A 23,576-nucleotide genomic window follows, 5' to 3' on the forward strand; every position below is an offset into this window, starting at 1 on the left:
TGAAGCATTGCCAGGTACTCCAATATGTTGAGTGTATATAGCTGCATGTTGAGAAGGCCCAGAGAACCAGAATGAAAAGTCTGAATTCATTATCTCAACGAAGAGTTCAACAGGACACATTCAATGCCAGGAACTGCAAATGTGGCATAAATAGGTTTTGGTCCTGGACTGCTGCATGGCCTAAGAATTTCTTTGTTTTGGCTGTGGTCGCCGTGCGGGTCTCGGTTGGAGGTCTCACTGGAAGGTACCCTGCGGTCACAGAGACGGCATCCCGGAGACGATGGCGGAGGGAGATAATCGCAGCACCAACTTGCTGGCTGCAGAGACTGCGAGTCTGGAAGAACAGCTGCAAGGATGGGGAGAAGTGATGCTGATGGCTGATAAAGTCCTCCGATGGGAAAGAGCCTGGTTTCCACCTGCCATCATGGGTGTGGTTTCTTTGGTGTTTCTGATTATCTACTATCTAGATCCATCTGTTCTGTCCTGCGTTTCCTGTTTTGTTATGTTTTTGTGCTTGGCTGACTACCTTGTTCCCATTCTAGCGCCTAGAATTTTTGGCTCCAATAAATGGACCACTGAACAACAGCAAAGATTCCATGAAATTTGCAGCAATCTAGTAAAAACTCGACGCAGAGCTGTGGGTTGGTGGAAACGCCTCTTCACGCTAAAGGAAGAAAAACCTAAGATGTACTTCATGACCATGATCGTTTCTCTTGCTGCGGTTGCTTGGGTGGGACAACAAGTCCACAACCTGCTTCTCACCTACCTGACTGTGACTTCCTTGCTATTGCTTCCTGGACTAAACCAGCATGGAATCATTTCGAAGTACATTGGAATGGCCAAGAGGGAGATAAACAAACTTCTCAAACAAAAAGAAAAGAAAAATGAATGATTCATCTGCTTTAATCAGGGTGATTAGTGGCGCACCCATTGCTCCGGGAACGGTTTCTGCTGTACTATCTGGATACTAAAATGTTACGGAAGTAGCTCTTTGCTCTCCCTCACTCTGCACTTAGTTGATAGAAATTCAGACTCCCCAAGTAAGGCTTTGTGCAGTGTCTTCATGTTGCATATAGTTGAGTGCATTCTTAGCAGTTGGCTTCATGGACAACTCATTAGTGTGTATAATTTGTTTTTGATTTTTCTTACCCAGTGTTAATTGAATTCTTGCTTTTAGACAACTTCCTTTTGTAGTGGTGAACCTTGCCCTTTAGTACAGTTCAAGTGAATCTGGATAATTGTTCATCTTTGCTTTAGCTTAGATACCATGTAGTGGTCTGTGTCTACAGGAAGCTGGTTCTGTCTGCTTCCACAGTCTGCTTAGAAAACTGTCTGACTTCATGAATATAGAGACCAAGTTTACCACTTCTGATGAAGAGACCAATTATGATTCATTCCTCATTCTGTTTCTTTCCGGTGGGAGAAGAGTCCCCATGAAATAAAATGAAACTGATTCCATGTGCTAGTACGTGTAGGCTTCTCCCTTCTGCAAAGCTTAGCAATTTGTAGGAAGCTTTGATCTTTTTGTCCAAAAAAAGGAATGTCTGACAGGCTTAAGCTTTTGTCCCCTTGCACTTAGACTCGAAGTTAGTAAATCCTTAAGGGCTTTTGAATAGCAGACTTCCACAAGATTACATTTAGGATTTCTAGCATACTTTTAATTTCAGATTTTCAGCTGACTTTAGCTATAGTATACAGTAGGTTAAGACTCATGTCTATGATTTTTACTCTAAGACCAGCAAAAGGACAGCAGTCTAATATGTTTAGTTAAGATTCATTTCAGTAGAAGATAATCTTATCTAATTTTTGAGACCAGAATAAGCCTTTTAAGGTAAACCTTAAAATTCTCATTTTATGGTAATACTGGCCATTTTAGTCCCCTAGGTTTGACATGGGAGATAGTGACTACACTGGTGTCTGACTTTTTTTCCTAGAGATTTCTCCCTGAAAAATACAAGGGCTGTTGGTGAGAGCAGACTTGAGGTGATGATAGTTGGCCTGTGGTCTACAAAGATTTCGTAACTCCTTGGAAAGCTTCTTCTTATCATTCTTAACTTGTTGGTAGCTAGAAATTTAGAGTAGTTGAAATCTGTAGGAATGAACTTCTGAGGGCCAAAAAATGTGACTGACTTGGGAACAATTCTTAAACTGATTAGCTGTAATATAGTTTTGTGAATTTATTGCACTGATGTTGTACCTTGTGGTATATCTGTCCCTATTAAATAAGTGTTTTTTCCTCTTTAATATTGCTGTAAACAGTGGTGCCCATTGTAGCATATGTTTTTTTTTTAATATTTCATAAGAAAACTACCTTAATTTTACCTTACTTTCATTGTAAATAAGCCTGTCTTCCTATCTGGATTTCTTTTGTGTATACATGTTCTACTGATTAACTACTTTTGCAGTTTTAATACTGTATTATTCTACTTTGTGTAAAATGGGAAAAAATAAAAAAAGCTGGAATCTTAAAAAAAAAAAAAAAAAGAATTTCTTTGTTTTACAATAATGCAACTTTTAATGAACATCTCCATAGAATAGCACAAGGCTGGATGGCTGGATTTAAGAGCAGGGGCTAATGTCACAGGGAGCAAATTCTATAGATGCCTCTTCTATGAGGCTGTATAGCTTAATAATAAAGAGTAGACAGACAACCTAACATTAAATCCTAGTTTTGTAACTTGTTAACTTGATAACACCCTGGTAAGATTCTTAACATCTGCATCTTCATCTGTAAAAGGCTTGGCTTCTAGGCTCTAAATCACCAATTCCTCCTGTCATTTGCACAACCCTGGTGTGACCGCACCTTCCTGTTCTGGCTAATCTCTGGGTCACCTCGCCATTGTCTTCGGCTCTTTATTTTTTCTAACACCTAAATAACCAATTTCCTTGAATGCAGTTCCTCCATTTGAAAGACCTAGAAAGATTCCTTATTTCTTTTCTTTTTTTTTTTTTTTCCTGACATAGCCTCACTGTTACAGAGGGCAAAAACTCCATTAAGAAAAGATTAAACAAAGATAAAGAATAGCAGGACAAGCAAATTTGAAGTAAAAAAACAAAAATAAAACAAAACAAGATTATTGGAACTAAATGCCTTGATTGCAATTTTCCATGGTGAGATATGGGAGCAGGTGAGTGGTGGATGTAGGTTAAAGCCCTTTCCTGAAATGACTTTGGTGACTTGTGTATTTCCAGATGCATAAGCCTCTTACAATCACCTCCCTTTCTTTAATTAAAAAGAAATTAGACCTTTAAAGCCTCATATAATTAAAGTTAGTTTAGTTCAAGTGCACACAATTTTTTACGATGCGTTTGCTAGTTTGTTTAGGTTGCAAAGATTTTTTTTTCTTTCTTTCTTTTTTTTTTGGTAGGGACTATAGGCTATTTGGAAACTGGAGGCAACCCTGGCTTTTGAGGCAACCTTCTCTGTATCTGGAAGTCTTCCTTTATTTGAGGTTTTTAAATCTCAGCATTTCCTCATAACCTTCAGAAGTGAGCCTTTTTTGATGAATGCTCTAGGAAAATAAAGACAATTCACAATGTGGTTGAAAATAATGACTTGATGTCAAAGAATACAGGGACAATGACAATTGCCTTGGACACTCAGAACAGCTTTTTACTGCTCTCTAATACCGTTCCGAGTTTCCTGGGTGATTGTCTTCCATTCTGTGCCATTAGCTTTCTGCTTTAAGTAGTGGCAGTGGGTATTTTACAGGAAGAGAGACTCCCCGATGGGAACAAGCAAACACTAGATTTTCATACAGGGACAGAATACTGATACTACGATACTTTACAAAACCATTAAGCATCATCCCTGGCTGCTACGACTCAGACTGAATCAGCAGTCCCTGCATCTAATACCAGAAGGTGACAGAAACACCATGGAAGGTGCAGATGCTGAACGCAGGCAGTGAAGGTTATTCAACAAGGGTTTAGTTAGTACCTTGGATTCTATAGTCACATGTTTGGAGGTCAAAATTGCTGAAACTCTCTGTTAGCCTCTGAAGATCTAATGACTACATATTTTTCCCCCACAATTAATTCTTTAGATAAAAAAATCAGAAAGGTGTGGCTAACAAATCTAATCCCTTTTTAGTCCGAATTAATAAGCTTTTTCTGTATTAAGAACTTCTAATACAAAAGTCATTTTATAAGCTACTAAGTTCTAATCTACTTGAAAGTAGAATCTCTTCCTATCCTGTACTCTAGCCTCTTTCTTCTTCTTATGCTCTGCCTCTAACAAATCTCCAGCCGGCATCCTCCTCCTGTTTCAGCTTAGCCGGCACCCTCCTGATAGAGTCACTTTAATTTCCATCTAATAGTTTTCTAAATTTCTTCTCATGCCTCAGTTACATTCTTTACTAGTGCTTTGACTGGTTATATTTTCATACAAATTAATACGTGAGTCTCTATTTTTTAAAACAACTCTCAAATGACTCATTATCAGGTCATTTTTATATACCTCATGGATTATCTATTTGGGGTATTTTAAATGTGTGTTTGCCTAACTAGCCCCCGTGCAGTCTCCCCATAAGTCTTTGGATTGAATGAAAATTCATTTTCATTTCTGTATCTCCAGTGCTCTATATAATGTCTGACAGGTAGTAAAGGTTCAATGACGATTTTGTTTTGTTTTAAACAAATATTTGTTGAATAAATAGATGATGGATGGGCAGAGGAAAGACTTGGCTTTTAACTAAAGAGGATTGTTGGGAAATTTAATGACTCAGGAAAGGACCGTCTATCTTTCACAATGCCACCAACGATTTTTCTAAGGCAGTTTCACAGTCCTTTATCCAAACTTCTTTGGAGCAGTTGTAATTTAGGCTTCAGAACTTAGAAGATGGGGGCAGTTTTAGAATGGTAATATGAAACATATATGTATTATATAGTATGGATCAGCAAGAGTGGGACAATGTCCCATAATCAAATAAATTAACACTTCTATATTAAAAGAGATAAACACTAACAATAAATACAAATTTAAAATAGGCTTAAATCAATTCAAGTGCGGCTTTGTAGCCAAACGAGTTTACTGTGAATTTATGGAAAACAAACAAACAAACAAACAAAAACCTTCTGTTTTGAGAGCTTCCTGAATTATGGAATTGTGGGTGAGAGAGCACCTGAGAGCACACTCAGTCATATAAGAAATTCTCCATTGCTTATTGCAGAAGTTGCAGACTGTTGGCCTGGATCTGAAATCTTGTGCACAGACATGGTTTTCTTTGCCCTATATAAAGAGAGACAGTCTTGTGCTGAAATAAATAAGTAAATGAATCGTAGGTAAAGTTTAAAAATTAGCAAATTTCATGTTAAAAAATTATATTTTGAAAACTTCAAGTGTTTGTTAACATTAGATCTTAATCCAATTCCTGAGCAATTTAATTAACTTTGCTAGTATTAGTTTCCTCATCGAAACAATAAGAATGGTAATGGCTGTCATGTAGCTTCTTTTTGAAGATTAAATGAGAAAAGCACACTGAAATTTTAGTGGAATCTAATTATTCAATAATGGTTACTGTTGTTTTATTATTGTTGTTTAAGTGAAGTCTTTAGTCAGTTTCCCATCTTGTTTTATGTCACAGACTTTACATAAATTATAATATTTGGATGACCCTTGGCATAAACTGTAGGTGTGTTGGAGCATGTGAAAAAAATGCATTTGCTTAAAATGAGACAATTATGATGATGAAATAAAACTTAAAAATTAGTGAAGTTTTAAAATACTAAACATAAAGATTAAATGAGAAGTTGGACTTGCTTTTGTGAATATAACTATTTATTTGTAATGCTGTAGATTTGGAGATAACTGTAGATTCACATGCAATGTAAGAAGTAATACAGAGAGATAATGAGTACCGTTTTACCCAGTTTCCTCCAATAGTCACTTCTTGCAAAACTGTAGGACTGTATCTCAATCTGGATGGTGATTTGATGCAGTTAGAATGCAGAACAATTGATCATTTTGAGCTTTCACATAGCCAAGCCCACTTGTCTACCATCTAACCTCCTCTTGAGTCACTGGCAACCACTACACTGTCTTCCTTTCTATAATTTTGTGATTTCAAAAATGTTATATAATTGGAATCATACAGTATGTAACCTTTTGGGAATGGCTTTTTTCACTGAGCATAATTCTCTGGAGGGTCACCCAGTTTGTTGCACATATCAGTAGTTTGTTCCCACTTACTGTTCAGTAGTGTTCCTTGGTCTTGGGCATACTACAGTTTGTTTAACCTCTCACCCATTGAAGGACATAATGTTGTTTCCAGAGTTTGGCCATTAAAAATGAAGTTCTGATAAACATCTGTCAACAGGTTTTTGTGGAACCTAAGTCTTAATTTCTCTGGGATAAATGTCCAGGATTGCAAATGTTGGATTGTATTGTAGTTGTGTGGTTACATGTTAAGAAACCACCAAACTGTTTCCAGAGTGGCTGTACCATTTTACATTCCCACCAGTAATGAATGATGATCCAGGTTCTTCACATCCTTGCCTGTATTTGGTATTGTCACTATGTTTTGCTTTGGCCATTCTGATAGTTGTGTGGTGATACTGAACTGTTGCTTTAGTTCGCAAGTTCCCTGATGGCTTATGGTGTTGAATATCTTCGCCTGTGTATATTTGCCATTACTTTATTATTTAATCACCACCACCAACACCACCATTACCATTCGTTCATCATTTCATTAGTGAAATGTCTCTTCAAGAGTTTTATCCATTTTCTTATTGGATTGTGTTGTTTTGACTATTGCATTTTGGGAACTCTTCACATACTCTAGATACCAGACCTTTGATGGATTGTGTGGTTTGTGAATATTTCTCCCACTCTCTAACATGTCTATTCATCTTCTTAACAGGGTCATCTGTGGAGGAAAAGTTTTAAATTTTGATGAAGCTCAACTTATTGATTTTTTAAAATAGATTGTTCTTTTGGTGTCAAGTCTATAAACTCTTGCCTATCCCTAGACCTTAAAGATATTTCTCCTAGGTTTTTTCCTTATTCAAAAAGTTGTATAGGTTTACCTTTTACATTTAAGGCCATGACTCATTTTTATTTAATTTTTGCATGAAATGTGAGACTTAGGTCAAGATTGATACACTCCTTCCTGCCTTCCTGCCTTCCTGCCTTCCTGCCTTCCTGCCTTCCTGCCTGCCTGCCTGCCTGCCTGCCTGCCTTCCTTCCTTCCTTCCTTCTTTCCTTCTTTTTTGCCATTGACGTCCAGTTTTCCCAGCACCCATTTGTTGAAAAACATATTTTTCCTCTATTACATTACTTTTGTACTTTTATATAAATATCACTTGATCGTATTTGTGTGGGTCAATTCTGGGGCTCTCTGTTCTGTTCTATTGACCTGTGGCTCTATCTCTTTGCTTGTATCACATAGTCTTGAATACTGTAGCTAAATATTAAGTCTTAAAATTGTAGAATGATGTTTCCAAGTATATTTTCTTTTTCATAATTATTTCAGCTATTCCAGTTCATTTGTCTTTCCGTATACATTTTAGAATAATCTTTTCTATATCTACAAAATATTTGCTGATATTTTTAATGGCAATTGCATTAAACCTGTATATACATTTGGGGAGAAATAGCATCTTTACAATGTTGAGTCATCCTTTCTTCTTTTATTTAGATCTTCTTTGATTTCTTTCATCAACATTATATAGTTTTTAGCATACAACTCCTGTACTTATTTTGTTTGATTGACACCTAAGTATTTTATTTTTGGAGTGATGTAAGTGGTATTGTATTTTTAATTTTGGATATCAAAATGTTCATTGCTAGTTTGTAAAAATACATTTTTTTTTGGCATTTACATTATTCACATGACCTTGCTGAGCTTACTTATTAGTTCTAGGAGTTTTTGTAGGTTCCTCATGCTTTCTACATAGGCCATGATGTCATCTGAAAATAGAGGCATTTTTATTTCTTCCTTTTCAATTTATATGTAGTTTATATTCTTTTCTTGTTATACTGATTAGAATTTCTAGACTACATTGAAAAAGAGTAGTGAGAGTGTCCATCTCACATTGTTCCTACACATACAGGGAAGCACTCGGGTTTTCACTGATAAAAATAATAATAAGTATAGTTTTTTTGACAGGTGCTCTTAATGAGTTGAGGAAGTTTCCTTCATATATTTTAGAACTTTTATAAGTACATGTTTAATTTTGTCCAATTCTTTTTCTTTATTAAGTGATGTGATCATATGGTGGATTACACTGCTAGATTTTAAACCAGCCCTGCATCCCTGGAATTAACCCCGTTTGATCATGATGTATACTTTAAAAAAAAATTGCCTAATTCTATTTTGTTAAGGATTTTTGAATTTGTATTCATCAAGAATATGGGTCTGCAGTTTTTTGTTTTGTTTGGTACAGTCTTATACAAAATTTACAACAAAAAATTGGGCAGTGTTTCCCCCTTTTCTATTTTCTGGATAACATTGTGTAGAAATGTTAGTTTTTCTTTAAAGGTTTGGTAGAATCCTCCAGTGAACCCATCTAGATCTGGAAATTTCTATTTGGAGAGTTTTAACATTACAGATTTGAGGAAGTAGTCAATTTTATCTAAGTTGTCAAATTCGTGTGTAGAGTTATTTGTAGTATTTCATTACTATCTTTTCAATATGTGCAAGACTTATAGTTATATTCCTGTTTCATTCCTGACATTGGCAATTTATGTCTTCTTTTTTCTTTGCTAATCTCGCTAGAGTTTTGTGAATATTGTTGATATTTTTAAAGACTTCTTTGTTTCATTGATTATGTCTATTGTTTTTCTGTTGTTAATTTAATTGATTTGTGCCCTTGTCTTTATTGTTTATTTCCTTCTTGTTGCTTTGGGGTTATTTTGCTTTTAAGATTCTTGATGTGGAAGCTTGAATTATTGATTTAAGACTTTTTCTGCATCTTTTGACACTTATGGATTTCTAGCTTCTTTAGCTCCAAACCAAGAAGTGCCTTGTTACTGCTGGATGGAGATAAAAGTCCTGGTCCCTTACCTGGCCTCCTTTGATACCCCTGGATGGGGTTGTTGGGGCACCTTCATACAGTCTTGCAAGGGTGGAAGTCTTGGCTTCCCTGTTGAAGTTGGAGGACCAGTCCAAACTGAGCCGACTCTGTTGATAACAAAACATCGAGTTAGCTTGTAGGTGTAACAGAGCCCAAAACTGTGAGTCATGCAGCCCAGGCATGAACAATGAAAAACAAACAAACAACAACCAAAAAACACCTTTGACCTCTAACAACACCCAGAACCAACAATTCCCCCCTCAGAACCAAGAAGATTAGGATATGACCAGAAGTTCAATGCTGGAACTCTTTCAGAAGCAAGTGTTCTATTGGCCCGGAAGATCCAGAGCTAAAACTGCCTCAACAAATCTTACTGTAAATGGTCAAATTTAAAGGACTTCAGTCAGATTCAGCCAAGCCATCATCCTTAAATCCTTTGCTATCTGATCCTTTAAAACTTGCCCCAGACACCAAATTGAGGAGACAGATTTGAGTCTGACCCCTATCTCCTTGTGGGCTGGTTCTGCAATAAAACCTTTCTTTTCTCAACAGTTAGTATCACAGTTGTTGACTTATGTGTGCACCGGGAAATGAGCCCGTTTGCTTGATAACAACCTTTTCTTGCATGAGTGGGAGTGTGTGCCAGGTCTCCGTTTCATCAGTGGTTCGACCAAGACAACTTAGTGTTTCCCTCTCCTTGATCAAATTTTAGACAGGCTTTTTTCTTGCCTTTATGCTACTGGCCTCCCTCTCCTTAGAGCATTTACTTTAAAATACTTGTAATACTTTTTTCTGCCTCTATGAGATGTATATTTTTTAAAAAGCCTTTTGCCAGTTTTACAACCCAGAAATCTCTTTCTTCAGGACCTGGGGACCATCTCTTTGAAAGGTGAACTTGGAGGGAGATAGTACAGGGATCTCCCAATCTCTGGTGGAAGAATAGGAGCCGGAGAACTTCCGTAGGCACCAATTAATAAACACAGATGACCTAATTCTAGAGAAGAACATTTGCAAATTCAGGAATAATTCAATGTGCTCTACAGGTTCTATAGATCAACCTCTTCTCAACATACTGCAGTATGTTTCTACTTTGTCACCCCAGTGCTTAAAAACCATCATGCTTTTTGTTTAAGTGGAGGTGAGTTTAGTTTTTCTCCCTGTATTAGTCTGTTTTGCATGGCTCTGAAGGAATACCTGAGACTGGATAATTTATAAAGAATAGAGGTTGTTTTGACTTACAGTTCTGCAGATTGCACAAGAAGCATGATGCCGGCATTTGCTTCTCATGAGGCCTCAGGGGGCTTTTACTCACGGCAGAAGGTGAAGTGGGAGCAGGCATGTCACAAGGTGAGAAAGGGAGCAAGAGAGAAAGGGGCAAGGGAGAGAGGAGGAGGTGCCATGCTCCTTTAAACAACCAGCTTCTGTGTGAACTAACAGAATAAGAACTCACTCGCTACCATGAAGAAGATGCCAAGCCATTCAGGAAGGATCTGTGCTACCCTTCCCATTACCCAAACGCCTTCTACCAGGCCCCACCTCCAACACTGGGGATCACATTTCAACATGAGATTTAGAGGGGACACACATCCAAACAACATCACTCCTCTATTGGAATAGTCATGAGTAACTGTTTGTTTAGCAGGATGCTTAGTTTAACAAGTGTGTGATTGGAGTGGTGTGATTACTGTCTAATGGTTTCTGTCTTGCTCAGATGCCCCTTTCCTGGTCTGCTGGCTGGAGAGAGTAGGAACTTTTTCAAGCTTTTTTTGTTGTTGTTGTTCGTCTGCACCTTTTGGCATCTCTGGATTTCTGGTTTCTTCAGCTCCAAACCTGGCATATATGAGCAAAAAACAGAAGCCACAGAACTCACTACTGTGTTGTTCCTCAAGTCTCATGATCTTTAGTCAGTCTGCCTCATTCACTCCACTATTCAAAGTCTTCTGTTTGTTTGTTTTAAACATATTGTCTAGGGTCTGTCCAGGCTGCTATAACAGAATATCATAGACTGAGTGGCTTAAACACAGAAATTTATTTTTCACAGTTCTGAAGGCTGGTGAATCTGAGATCAAGGTGTTGGCTGATCAGGTGTTGGGTGAGGGTCTGCTTTTTTGTTTGCAGATGGCTGTCTTCTTCTTGTATCCTCACATGAGAGGGAGCAGAGAAAGAACCAAGTTCTCTCATGTATCCTCTTATAAGGGCACTAATCCCATCATGAGCACACCACACTTATGACCTCATCTGACTTTATTACCTTCTGAAGACTCCGCTTCCGGATACCATCCCAGAGTTTCAACTTATGAATTCCAGGGGACACAAATATTCAGTGCATAGTGGCTGTACTTGGAGGAGTAGAGGGGAAAACCCCACCCCTCTGCTTCATTATTCCGGAAGTGAAATTCCTAACTCTTTATTTTTTTACATCATTTTGTTCTTCAGATAGCTGTTTGACCTCTTGAAACTCTTGGAAGTTGTCATTAAGAGAGGAACTTTGTTCACATAAGTGATAATGTAAATTTTTTTTGCAGTCATTCAAAAATTTGTGGCACTTGACATTATATTTAAGGAATCAAACTGATTTTTCTTATCTTTCATAGCTAAATATAATGTTGAAACAAGTTATCATAATGGGAATGGGTTTAGAATTTAATCAAACTTTTCCATGTCAAATATTTCAAAACCCTGATGAAGCCATAATTTGTAGAGTATGTCCCTTTTACTAAAACAGTCATCTGGAAGTTAGCTTGTATGCTGCAAAAACAAACAAAACAAAATAAATGGAGAGAAGTAAAAGAAACATGAGAAGACAGTTTTTGCCCTGCCTCCTGGAGCTACTCCTCTTCAAAGTCTCTACTTGGTTTGGTCATCTTTTCCTCATCATCAACAGAACACGCTTGAGCCACCCACCATGTTCTGTGGGTGCTTGAAAGAAGTCTCCTTTGGCAGTTCCTCAGACACAATTTCCAGATATCCAATAATAATACATTTGCATCTGACCGTTAACATATTTGCCCAGATGGTGGAGGAACTCCTTGGCCGCCTGCAGCATGCCATGTTGGGTAATGCCAGGTGATGCTCGCTGGATCTGTCAGCTTAGTGAGTTGGAGGAAAGAGAACAGTCAGATACCACTCAGCTGAGGCCAGACTCCCAAGAGCCCTAGAAAAGACTACTTATGGAGGAAAGTGACCTGCTAGGAAGCCTGACGACCTCTGGTCATTTCTGCTTCTGTGGAGGCTGACGTGATCAAGGTCTCCTGGCACACCTGTAACCAATTTGCTGCACATCAGCTGGGAAATGTTGCCTTAAGTGCAGACAGAGGTTATGGCTTCTCCACCTTACTCTTCTCTCCAGCTGGTACCACAATGCCAGGAGTCTGGTAGTGGTGAGCAATAAATGATCATTAAATAAATTTACAAAAAATGGATATAGTCACCTCTACGTTTTCCATGCCCTGTATAGACAGGTTGTTTTAACCTTTTATTATTTGTAAAAGTCTCCCAATAAAAAGTTGTTATGATGAGAATAGATTTTTTTTTTAAAGATAAATAACCATCTTCCTATTTGTGAAGTTTTAGAACATCCATATCCAGGGAAGAATGGAAGCAATATCAACTAAATTGCCAGACCAATGTATTTCAGCTTTTAGTAACATAGAAAGCATAGATTCCATCTCAGCACCTAAAATGAGAGGTGCTTTGAAATTTCTCTACTGTGCACAGATGTATTCTGCAGTTGGGTACATCAAACACTAGGCCGACAGCTCACATCACAGATGTTTCAAAACAAACAAAAGGCAAATGCGATTTGATTATTTGTTTATTTCTGAAAGTTCTAAGAACAATGCCCTGACACTTCATTTGGGTAACAGGAGAAAATAAAAGACACCGCATTTTACACCATTTCCCATCTCAAATGGGCACGTTTTCCACTGTGCTTGTTTTCTCTTGTGACCGCTCTACATTTCCTTGAAATGTATCCCCAGTCTGTTCTTCTAAAACTGGTATTTCTTAAAAAGCTCAGCTTCAAAAATGCCAGACATAATGAAAAATGAAAATCACAAAAGAGAAAGTTGTTCACAGCCACTCCCCTGGGGTTCCCTCATGTTTCTGGGTCACCATGCCGACTCTCCATGTGTTAGAAGTAACATCCATAGTGTACTTAGCAGGTAACTCCTTGTGAACAGGGTCAGAATAGTTTCCAAATAAACAAAGCCAACCCTTTCCTTGAAGACAATGCACCATCTGTTCAGAAACACTCTACAACATCTAGCAAAGCAGTTCCAAAAGAAGTTCTTATCTCAAAGTATAAGAAAAGGAAAGCTCCTTTGGAAAAATTATAAAAGCATACATCATTTTCATCACTTGGGGCTAGGGCAGATGAAGAATATGGGAGCAGAGACCTTCCCGTAAGCAAAAGGAACTTGGGTGAACTACAGTCTGACAGCAGGAGCGAATAAGCGCTGAGGCTCTGGTGAATTGAGGACCTGTAAGATCCAATCAAGATAGAGGAGAAACAAATGGCACAGAATCACAGAGGATTAAAGTCAGAAATCAACTTTTGAGTTTATAAAATTTACTCCTATCTTTTAAAGATGAAACATCTAAAATAGAGAGACAAATAACCTGCACAAATTTTAGCCCCTAGATACTTCTATGCTTGTATTATTAACATTAATATCGCTGATAATCTTAGCTATAGTTTATTAAGCATGTGCTATTTGTGCCAATAAATAGCACAACTATGCTACTTATTAGCTAGGTTACTGTGGTCAGACTATATCATGAATATTTCTCAGATGCAGTTCCTTTATTTGCAAACTGTGTGAAATAATAGTAGTTTTCTCATTGGTTGTAATTGCAATTAAGTAGAGAATGTAGATAAAAAGCTTAGCACAGGACCAGGCATTCTGTAAATAATCCACCAATGTTAGTTACAATTATTTAATCAGTTACATTGAACACTCTTTTCATTTCCTACCTGCTGAAAAGGAAGACAATCATATGCCTAACTTCTGAAAGTCCTCAGTATCAAGCATTGGCAGCTTTCATGCAGAGCTATAGATATATCTGACAATATTGGACTTTAAATCCAGTTGATATAAAACTTTAAATATTGAATATAGTGAATATTAGTATAGTATAGTTGATGTTATGCACCTATCAAAACTTTTCCTAGCTTTATTGATTGTTATAGCTTCTGCTATAGATTCCTCCATCTTGACATTTGTAACAGACCCTATAGTATCTGTGTTTCTCCTAATTCTCAAAATCATACTGTGCAGTGATTTTATAAAGGGAACTCACACAGAGAAGAAACACCAGGCAATCAAGTTAAATCCAAACTTGTACTGCTTCCAATAAGTGGCCTAAATGGCCAGCTGCCCTTCACAGCTTTTAGAGGGCCATTCTGTTTGCCAGCTTTGTTCCAAACTGTTTCATTTGAAAACATCCATGGCATATGAGTGAGCTGCTGGCATGCCTGAATATGATCCTGACTGTCAAAGGCTAGGTCCTTCCTTGGGTTTGTCTCAGCTGTTGGTTTGGTTTGGAATATCCTGGAGGAGAATGACTACCACTTCCTAACTGAATTATGTGGTGAAATCCAGAAAGTGCACCATTTGGCAATGCTAAATAATGAGTTTTACCTCAGTGTGACCTATATAAACAGAAGGTGGGCATGCCAGGAGCTGTGATGGCTCAGAGATTTTTATCCTCCACAAAAGCTAACAAGTTAGTCTGCTAGTTTCAGAGATGCTGGTGGAAGATACAGACTCCCGGGCCAGAGGCAGAGGACTTTATTACTCACAGCATAGTAGGCAGCATGCACTTCATGGTGACAGTGTTTTCTGTTGTCCCCCACATGCCATGGGACAAGGTAGAGGTGGGCCAGCTAAGGAGCCTGAGCTTGGGAAAACATCCAGTCTCCTAAGAGCTGATGGTGGGAGGTGCTAACAGAGCTGTCCAAACTTTGCCTCTGAGACCTTCTGCTCAGGCACCAAATCCACTGTTTGTCTTAGAGGAAGATGCTGTCTTTATCTTCCCAGACCGTTTGCTATACAAGTGTCTTTGGAAAGATTATCTAGAATAAAAGCTCTCAGTGCCAATGCTTGCAAACTGGGAGAGACACAGAAACCCACGCAGAATTGTCTCTCAGTAGGGACTAATACAGTGTGGTTTTGTGAAAGCAACTGATTTTTGCCTCCATGGGCAGGATGAGATGGAGATCTAAGAGCGGTCACTTCCATTTCATGTTTTACATAGAGGGTTTCTCGGTGAGCTTTCATTTAAAGAAAGATTTCTATGGTTAAAACAAAACCGATCTAGGAAATAGAAAAAAGCTCAAAAGAAAAGAAAACAAACGTGTAATATGATATTATTATGGAGAAAGGCAATGATTAGCTATGGGTTAAGAGGATTGTGTAGTATAGACTCACACTAATGTGTGATGGTGAACATATTGCTTAAGCACTAACAGACTCAAATTTATTTGTAAAATAGTGCTAATAGCAATGTCTATCACACAAGGTAATTGGAGAGTATGAAAAAGATAATGTATTGGATTCTGACACTTGGCCTCCCAAAATAGTGCCTCCTTTCTGTGGCAGACACTGTTGGCTCATTGTTCTGATATTCTGAGATCCCTTTTATCTATTTGATGCGTACATCTATCAGCTGCTGTAGGTAATACTGTGAAGGGCTCACCCCCACGACTTTCTCAGAGAGCTGTTCTTGGGTGATTGGACAGCCTTTCCTGATTATATCTTGGAGTTATGTAGATATCCTGCGTAACTAAAATAGAGAGACAAATAACCTGCACAAATTTTAGCCCCTAGATACTTCTATGCTTGTATTATTAACATTGATATCACTGATAATCTTAGCTATAGTAGGAAGATATCCTGCCGCTTGACTAATGGCCGATTACAGCAAGGATTCAAAACTCCAGCCCCCTTGCATCAAGGTGGGAAAAACTCTGCAGTGCAATTTATACCCTGGAGCTCCTAGATCAGGCTGAAGTTAGACCTCACCACTAAGCACATCTTTGCTTAGTTTCTTCTCATTCTCCATCTTGCACCCCTTCCTTCCTTATGCATCTCTCCTTGAGAGCACCCCCTGAATAAATCACTAATTTTATTAATAAATAGAGAACACAAATAACTCTCTCATGTTCTGTTTCCAGGGAAGTTGCCCTAAGACACTATTCAAGCATTGTGTCCATGATGACACAAATTCTTCAGTGTTCAACTCTACTAGAGAAATTTGTATTCTGATTTCCTCTATTCCTGGAGATGAAAGACATATCCCTTCCTCTGCACTCACTTAAAGTAAGAAATATTTTCCCAACCTAAATATATTGAAAGAGAGTAGAATATTGTAGCAGGGAAATCAGGGGGCATATAGTTTTCTTTATTTTGTTGACTTAGATCTGTAATTAGCACTGTAATCTGTAATCAGCACTTCACTTTATATTATACACACACACACACACTCACACACACACTAATTCTGCTATAAATGTCTATTTTAAAAATGTGAGTTTGTTCCAACATCATTGACATATTAGGGAACAATTTGAGCAAGATGTGAAATTTGTGTTAGTTTATGTTCAATTTCATCCCTGAGAAACACTAGTTGAATTCAGGAAACTCCACTGAGCTGACCTGAGTCATGCAGGGATACAAAAAAATGCATGCACCTAAACACACACACACACACACACACACACACACACACACACGCACACACACCCTCTTGTCTTAGACTGGGAAATTTATAAGGAACAGATATTTATTTATTTATTTGTTTATTTATTTAGAGATAGGGTCTCCCTGTGCTGCCCAGGCTGGAGTGCAGTGGCAAAAGCATTGCTCACTACAGCCTCAATCTCCTGGACTCAAGCAATCCTTTCACCTCAGCCTCCTGAGCAGCTGGGAATGCAGGCATATGCCACCATGCCAGGCTAATTCTTTTTATTTTTTGTAGAGATGGGGTCCCACTATTTTGCCCAGGCTGGTCTTAAATGCCTGGGCTCATGTGATCCTCCCACCTCAGCCTCCCAAAGTTCTGGGATTACAGGCATCCACTGCATGTGGGTGAGATTTATTTCCCGCTGGAGGCTGGGAAGTCCAGCGTCAAGGGTTGACATTTGGCAAGGGCTTTCTTGCTGCATCTTCTCATGGCAGAAGGCAAAAGGGCAAGAGAGAAAGTGCAAGCAAGCAAGAGAGCAAGAGGGGACTAAACTTGCTTTTATAACATAGCTAACTCATCATAGCTAACTCACTCTCTCATTAACAACATTAATTCATTCATGAGGGCAGAGTCCTCATGGTGTAATCACCTCTTATTAGGCCCCACCTCCCAACACTGTTGCACTGGGGATTAAGTTTCCAACACATGATCTCTAGGGGACAGATTCAGACCATTGCACCCCTCAAACAGTAGACCAGCTACCTTGATTTGCTGTGTATTTTTTCTTATAATGTTGCCTTTTGCTCTTCTTTTGCATTTATGAGCTTTTTTATATCAAAAAACAAAACAAAACACTCCCTCAATACTCCAAACGTGTTTCAATGTCATGGGTCAAAATCACCAGTGATGAATGCAAAAGGAAAGCTTTATGTATTGAAAGAGAAGCGAGAACATGTGATATCTCCTGAGTAACAGGCTTAAAGGAATCTACATTGCAGACCATCAGAGACAATGCCATGAAAATAAAAGAAAAGTCTGTGGCTTCAAGTGCTATGAAGTCAATAAGAACATGGCCTGAAGAGATAAAAGAAGTGGAAAGATTGTTAAGCATATGGATTGAAGACTAAAGAGAGAAAAAAATATCAGGAACAATCTTTCTCATAATCAAAGAGAAAGTACTATCAATATATGAAGGCCTTAAATGAAATCATCTAATCCTACAAAAGCGTCTCTTTTTAGTGTTAGTAGAGGCTGGTTTGAAGGTTTCAAACATTGCTACAATTTCCAAAGCTTTCAGCTGTTGGGTGAAGCCCTGAGTGCAGATGAGAAAGCCACAAAAGGAAATCCTCCTAGTGCTGATACCAGAAGTTAATTGAAGAAGGTATTCACTGGATTGAATTTTCAATTTTGACAAAATAGGTATCTATTAAAAATGCATTTCCCAAAGAACATATACCTCAAAGGCAGAGCAACATGCCTCAGGATTTAAGTCTGCAAAAGATTTCAAATTTTGATAACCTTCCACTACTTCCAGTAAGTGACTAACTACAATCTAGTTTTCTTTTCTTTTTTAAAAAAATATTTTTGTTCTATTTATTTTTAATTGATAAATTAAAATTGTGTATATTTATCTTGTACAACATGTTGTTTTAAAATATGTATACATTGTGGTTACTGGGGGCTGGGGGCCTGCAGTTTAGGGACATGGAGAAAGGACACAAGTTTCAATTAGATAAGAGGAATAAGTTCAAGAGGTCTGTTGTACAACATGGTGACTATAGCTAATAACAATGTATTCTTGAAAATTGCACATAGAGTAGATTTTAAGTGTTCTTAACACACACACACACACACATAATGATATGCATGTGAACTACAATTTTCTTTCGACCACTTCTACAAATGGTTTGTGAACCATTTAACGTGTGTACATAACCATGCAACCATTTTTAACTGGGTTCCTATCAGTTTTGCATGCCACTCATGACATCTTTGAGCATTTCCAGTGCGTGATTTTGCATGGCGTAGTGACACTGAGGAACATATGTGTAGTAGTATGTTTGTGTGCCTTCCATGTTGTTCTCTGTGCCTGGAACATGCTTTCCTTCTTATTTTTCTACTTGAGTCCTGCTCTCTCTTCAGACTTACCTCTATTTCTCTAGAAAAGTGTGACATCTTTGGCTTATTGTTCATAGAGTAGACTCAGACACAAGGATCTGCAGTGAATATAGTTTACTTGGGAGGTAATTCTGGGAAAAACCTGGAGAAGGCAGAAGCCATTCCATGGAGGGAAGGAAGCCCATTTACAGGGAGCATTAGCAAGCAGCTTACTTCTGAGGCCCAAGTCTGCTGGGCTCTTGTGAGAGATGGGGTGGAAATACATTTTGGAGCTGTCTTACCTGGGGACAATAAAACTTGGATGTTCATCCTTCTACTCCAATTTGTCATTGTCTGAGGATTGCTCCCAAGGATATTGATTCCCTGGCACTTCTGGTCTTCCCCATGTGTGGGCTGAGAGAAAGCCCACAGATGGAAAGTCTCAGGTGTTTGCGGTAGAATGCTATTAGCATATAATGAAATAGTGAATGCCGATAGGATACGTGTGTGTGTAGGGAGCAGACACCAGCACCTGCTACTCCTCTGTTGACTTCATTGCCAGGGAAAATACTGCAGTTATACACTTCTTTGCAGCACTTACCACATTGGTCATTTTACATTTATTTATGATGTGCTGGAGTCAGCTGGCACTGGTTTGCAAAAGCCCATTGTTCTGTGAATTCATTAACATTATGTTGACAGCTTAGAATAGGCCTTGGTGGGAGTATTTAGATCATAGAAATTGGTAAACATCACAAACTGTTTCCTGCCCCCCAGTCTCCCACCTGCTGCTGGAGAGCCAGTTGTTAACCCCTTGCAAGCACAGCTACTGCATGAGCCTGCTTTGCCTCACTGGGGCGTGAGTCCTGCTCTTCCCTTCCTCTTAGCCACACAGTAGCCTGGATTCCTCCTATGGCTGAACGAGCTCGCTGACTGGATGAGGCGACTGAGAATGCTTGCCTGAATTGTGAAGAATGTCTGCCAAAAACCACATTATTAATCTTAGCAGAATGGATATTGACCTCTTCTTGGCAGTAATTAGGGCGCAGGAACTGTTGCAATTTGAGGCCACCATGTCGTCAGTGGTCAGCAGAGAGGAGGATATTTGTCATCCTAATTGCTCTGGGGAGAGAACATTCATCCAGTACATCTTAATGCTGAATATTATTACCTCTAAGATCTCAGAGAAGAAAGAGGGCTATAAATGTTTGAGACAGAACTTACACCTCTAAAGAACATGCTTACTCTTATTTTTAAAGTGTTATTATACAGACTTTGCTAAACCAAATAAAATCACAGAGATGAACTTTATAACCAATAAAGTTCCTTATGATTCTAAATATCTGTGATATGCTACCAATAGCTTCCACTGTCTTTTAAAAGTGTAACGCTAAGATATATTACTTGGGCTGAAACTTCAGCAACAGTAATGAAAATCCCCAAAATAATGTGCTTTATGTCAGTGAATACTTCAGGAAAATAACCTCCAAGGAAAAGGATCTGAGGTGTATGACTGGCTATAGTTTGATATACTTGCACACTTTGGTTTCATTGGGTCAAGTTTCATTGGGTCACATTGACTCTCCAAGTGTCTGATGCTCACAACCATACTTTATTTTTTTTATTTTTAATTTTTTGAGATGGAGTCTCACCTTTTTGCCTAGGTTGAAGTGCAGTGGTGTGATCTCAGCTCACTGCAACCTCTGCCTCCTGGATTCAAGAGATTCTCCTGTCTCAGCCTCTTAAGTAGTCGGGATTTCAGGCATGTACCAACACGGCCGGCTAATTCTTTTTGTATTTTTAGTAGAGATGAGGTTTCACCATATTGGCCAGGCTGGCCAACTCCTGACCTCGTGATCCGCCCACCTCAGCCTCCCAAAGTGCTGGGATCACAGGCTTGAGCCACCTCACCAGGCTCAGTCATACTTTAGAGATAAAAGGAACTTGCTATAAAACAGGTAGGTTTCTAACTCCAGTGACCAGCCAAGAGGCAATTAGTTTTGACATGGAAGATATTCTTAGTGTGCAGTCTTTGGACTCTACACTATTTGATATTGAGAGAAATCTGGAGTAATCAGACTCATAGAAGAGAGTACAGATATTTACATTTTGGGGTTTGTGAGTTTGTCTATGTGTGTGCCTGCAAGGGTGGGACTATCTATAAATAGCGTTTACATTTTTTTCTATTATTTAAAATGAAATCCTTGCTTTGACTCTAAACATAAACAGCAACTTTATATCAATCCTAGAAATCCCTGAAAAACGTCTGTACTTGTAATATTGCAGACATGTAGGTGTTAGCTATTTGGTTTCAACCATACAAATCTCACATCGGGGTAATAGAAAATGTTTATCTATTCAAGTATCCTTATCAGATTCAAGTAACTGCTGGTGGTCCTCATGTCTGCAATTTAATGGACCAAGAACTCTCAACTGTTTCTTTTATGCAAATTATCAAAGCTGCATTAGGATAGCCACCATTAGGTTGGACAGAATAAGGCATTCGTATTTCTTCCTCCAAATCAAGATCAGAATAGAAAACAATCCATGCATGTTTACTTTTAATTTCTTTTTAATCAGCTTCATTTTAATCAGAAAATTATATCTAGAAAAAACTCATTGAATGGTATCTAGAAGAAATGACATGAACACTTAACATTGTGTTGACGTATCTTTTAATGTAACATTTCAGCATGAATTTATGCTAGACCTGTGAGATATTTTTAAGAAGATGAGATTTAAAGTGAAAAGAAATAAGGAACTTTCTAATCTACATCTTGCAAATAATTAGCCTCAGGACTTGTATTTCTATAAGCTTTCAACACTTTCCAGCCTCATTTTCCTATACAAATAATGTACAGCAAATACAAATACAAAGAATTTTAAAATTTTCATAATATAAAACATTTTTTCAGGCATGATTTCAAGTTACTTTTAACCAAGACTTTTCAATTTATACAGCCTTTGTTGGTTTCACTTATTTCTCCAGTAACCCTTTCATCTAACAATGATTGGTCACCTAGTGTGAATCAGCCCATGCTAACTAAAGATCTGTAAATGAAAAGAGTCCAACTCTGTAAAATATTTTAATAAATTTATTCTAAGCCAAATATGAGTGTCCATGGACCATGACACAGCACTCAGGAGACCCTGAGAACATGTGCCCAATATGGTTGGAGTGAAGCTTGGTTTTATACCTTTTAGGGAGACAAGAGATATCAATCAAATACGTTTCAGATGTACGTTGGTTGGGTTCAGAAAGGGGGGACAACTCAAAGAGATGGTGGTGGGGGGTTTCCAGGTTATAGGTAGATTTAAAAGTTTCCTGGTTGGCAATTGATTGAAAGGGTTATTATCAACAGAAAGGAATGCCTGGTTTAGGATGAGAGGTTGTGGAGACTGAGGTTTTGTCTCGGAGTTGAAGCCTCCGGGTAGCAAGCTTCAGAGAGAATAGACGTAAATGTTTCTTACCAGACTTAAGTCTGTGTTGATGCTAAATGCTGGTTGGATTTTCCTGAATTTCAAAAGGGAGGAGGGCCTCGTGAGGTTTGTTCAACCCCCTCTTCCCATGATGGTCTGAGCAAGTCTTGTGGTTAAATTTGAAGTGCCCTGGCCAAGGAGGGGGTCCATTCAGATGGTTACAGGGAGACTTCGAATTTTATTTTTGGTTTACAGGTAATTCAAACTTCTCAGAGGATTTACAAGAGATTTTCAACACAAGTCAGCTTCTTTTTGCTTTGAATTCATCATCTGCACTATGCATATTAAATTTCATAATTTTAAATTGTAACATAATACACTCAAAACTATGCATTAAAACGTTGCATTATGGTGGCAAAATCATGGCCAGTAGAACCAGATCATCTGGGTTTAAATTCTAGCTCTGTCTCTTACTATCGCTATAACATGTGTTTTGGTTTTTTTTTTGTTACTGCTGGAGGATATCCAAGTTACTGGTGGCCAATCCATATGGATCTGCAGCGATCCCAATTCTTGCCTCCTCAGAGGAAAGAATTCGACTGAGAGGCATAAGGCAGAAAAGAGACTGAGGCAATTTTCAGAGCAGGCGTGGAAGTTTATTAAAAAGCTTTAGAGCAGGAAATAAAGGAAAGTGCCCTTGGAAGAGATCCAGGTGGGTGACGTGAAGAACAAGGACAATGTTTATCCTTGATCCTAGGACTATATAGGCTGGCCCAACTCTGGCATCTTGTGCCCCTTATCCCATGATTCTTCCCTTAGGGTGGGCTGCCCATATGTGCAGCACCCTCCTTACCCTTGGGAAGTGAGCATGCCCAGTGTGTTCAGAGGTTGTACGCATGCCCATCTGAAGCTTTCTTCCCTTTTCTGGTGGTGTGCCCCTGGAAGGTCATACTCCACCATTTTGTGTCTTAATACGTATGCGCAGGCTCACTCGCCCAATACCTGAGATTTTATTGGAAACCCTTTTTGCTTCTTCCTGGTGCCTGCATTCAATTAACACTTTAATGCAACAGGTGTGGACCGTCAGGAAATGGCCTCTCCCTGCTACTGGCTGCCAAATTATCATTTTTAGAGAGGCAATGTGATTATTGTCAAACCACCACCTAATATTCCTACTGGGTAGGGGAGAGCCCTCTCCTGCCCTGCTCATGCTTAACTACTTGTAAAATTTCCCATAAAATAAGGATTTTAATAATAAATATTAAATGCAGTGACTGTACTTATACTATTTAGAATAGTTCCTAGCATATAGCAATTATATAATTACTAATAACTTACAAATGTACAATGCTTACGGG

At 38.5% G+C, this 23,576-nt stretch overlaps 1 protein-coding gene and 1 long non-coding RNA gene across 2 annotated transcripts in view; one reads left to right on the forward strand and one right to left on the reverse strand.

Annotated features, from left to right (window-relative positions):
* Positions 1–202: 202 nt before the first annotated feature.
* LOC105491497 (ADP-ribosylation factor-like protein 6-interacting protein 1) lies at positions 203–2,185 on the forward strand. The gene has a single exon (XM_011757980.3). It carries the CDS (start codon positions 281–283, stop codon positions 890–892), a length of 612 nt encoding a protein of 203 aa, XP_011756282.2. The 5' UTR covers positions 203–280; the 3' UTR covers positions 893–2,185.
* Positions 2,186–8,969: 6,784 nt separating this feature from the next.
* LOC139359891 (uncharacterized) overlaps positions 8,970–23,576 on the reverse strand; it is a 52,880-nt gene continuing 38,273 nt past the window's right edge. Inside the window, exon 3 of the long non-coding RNA XR_011616521.1 lies at positions 8,970–9,122. This is a non-coding gene — a long non-coding RNA (uncharacterized lncRNA). The remainder of the gene's footprint in view (positions 9,123–23,576) is intronic.

Source organism: Macaca nemestrina, chromosome 18 (genome assembly GCF_043159975.1).
Source record: "Macaca nemestrina isolate mMacNem1 chromosome 18, mMacNem.hap1, whole genome shotgun sequence".
Classification (NCBI taxonomy): Eukaryota; Metazoa; Chordata; class Mammalia; order Primates; family Cercopithecidae; genus Macaca; species Macaca nemestrina.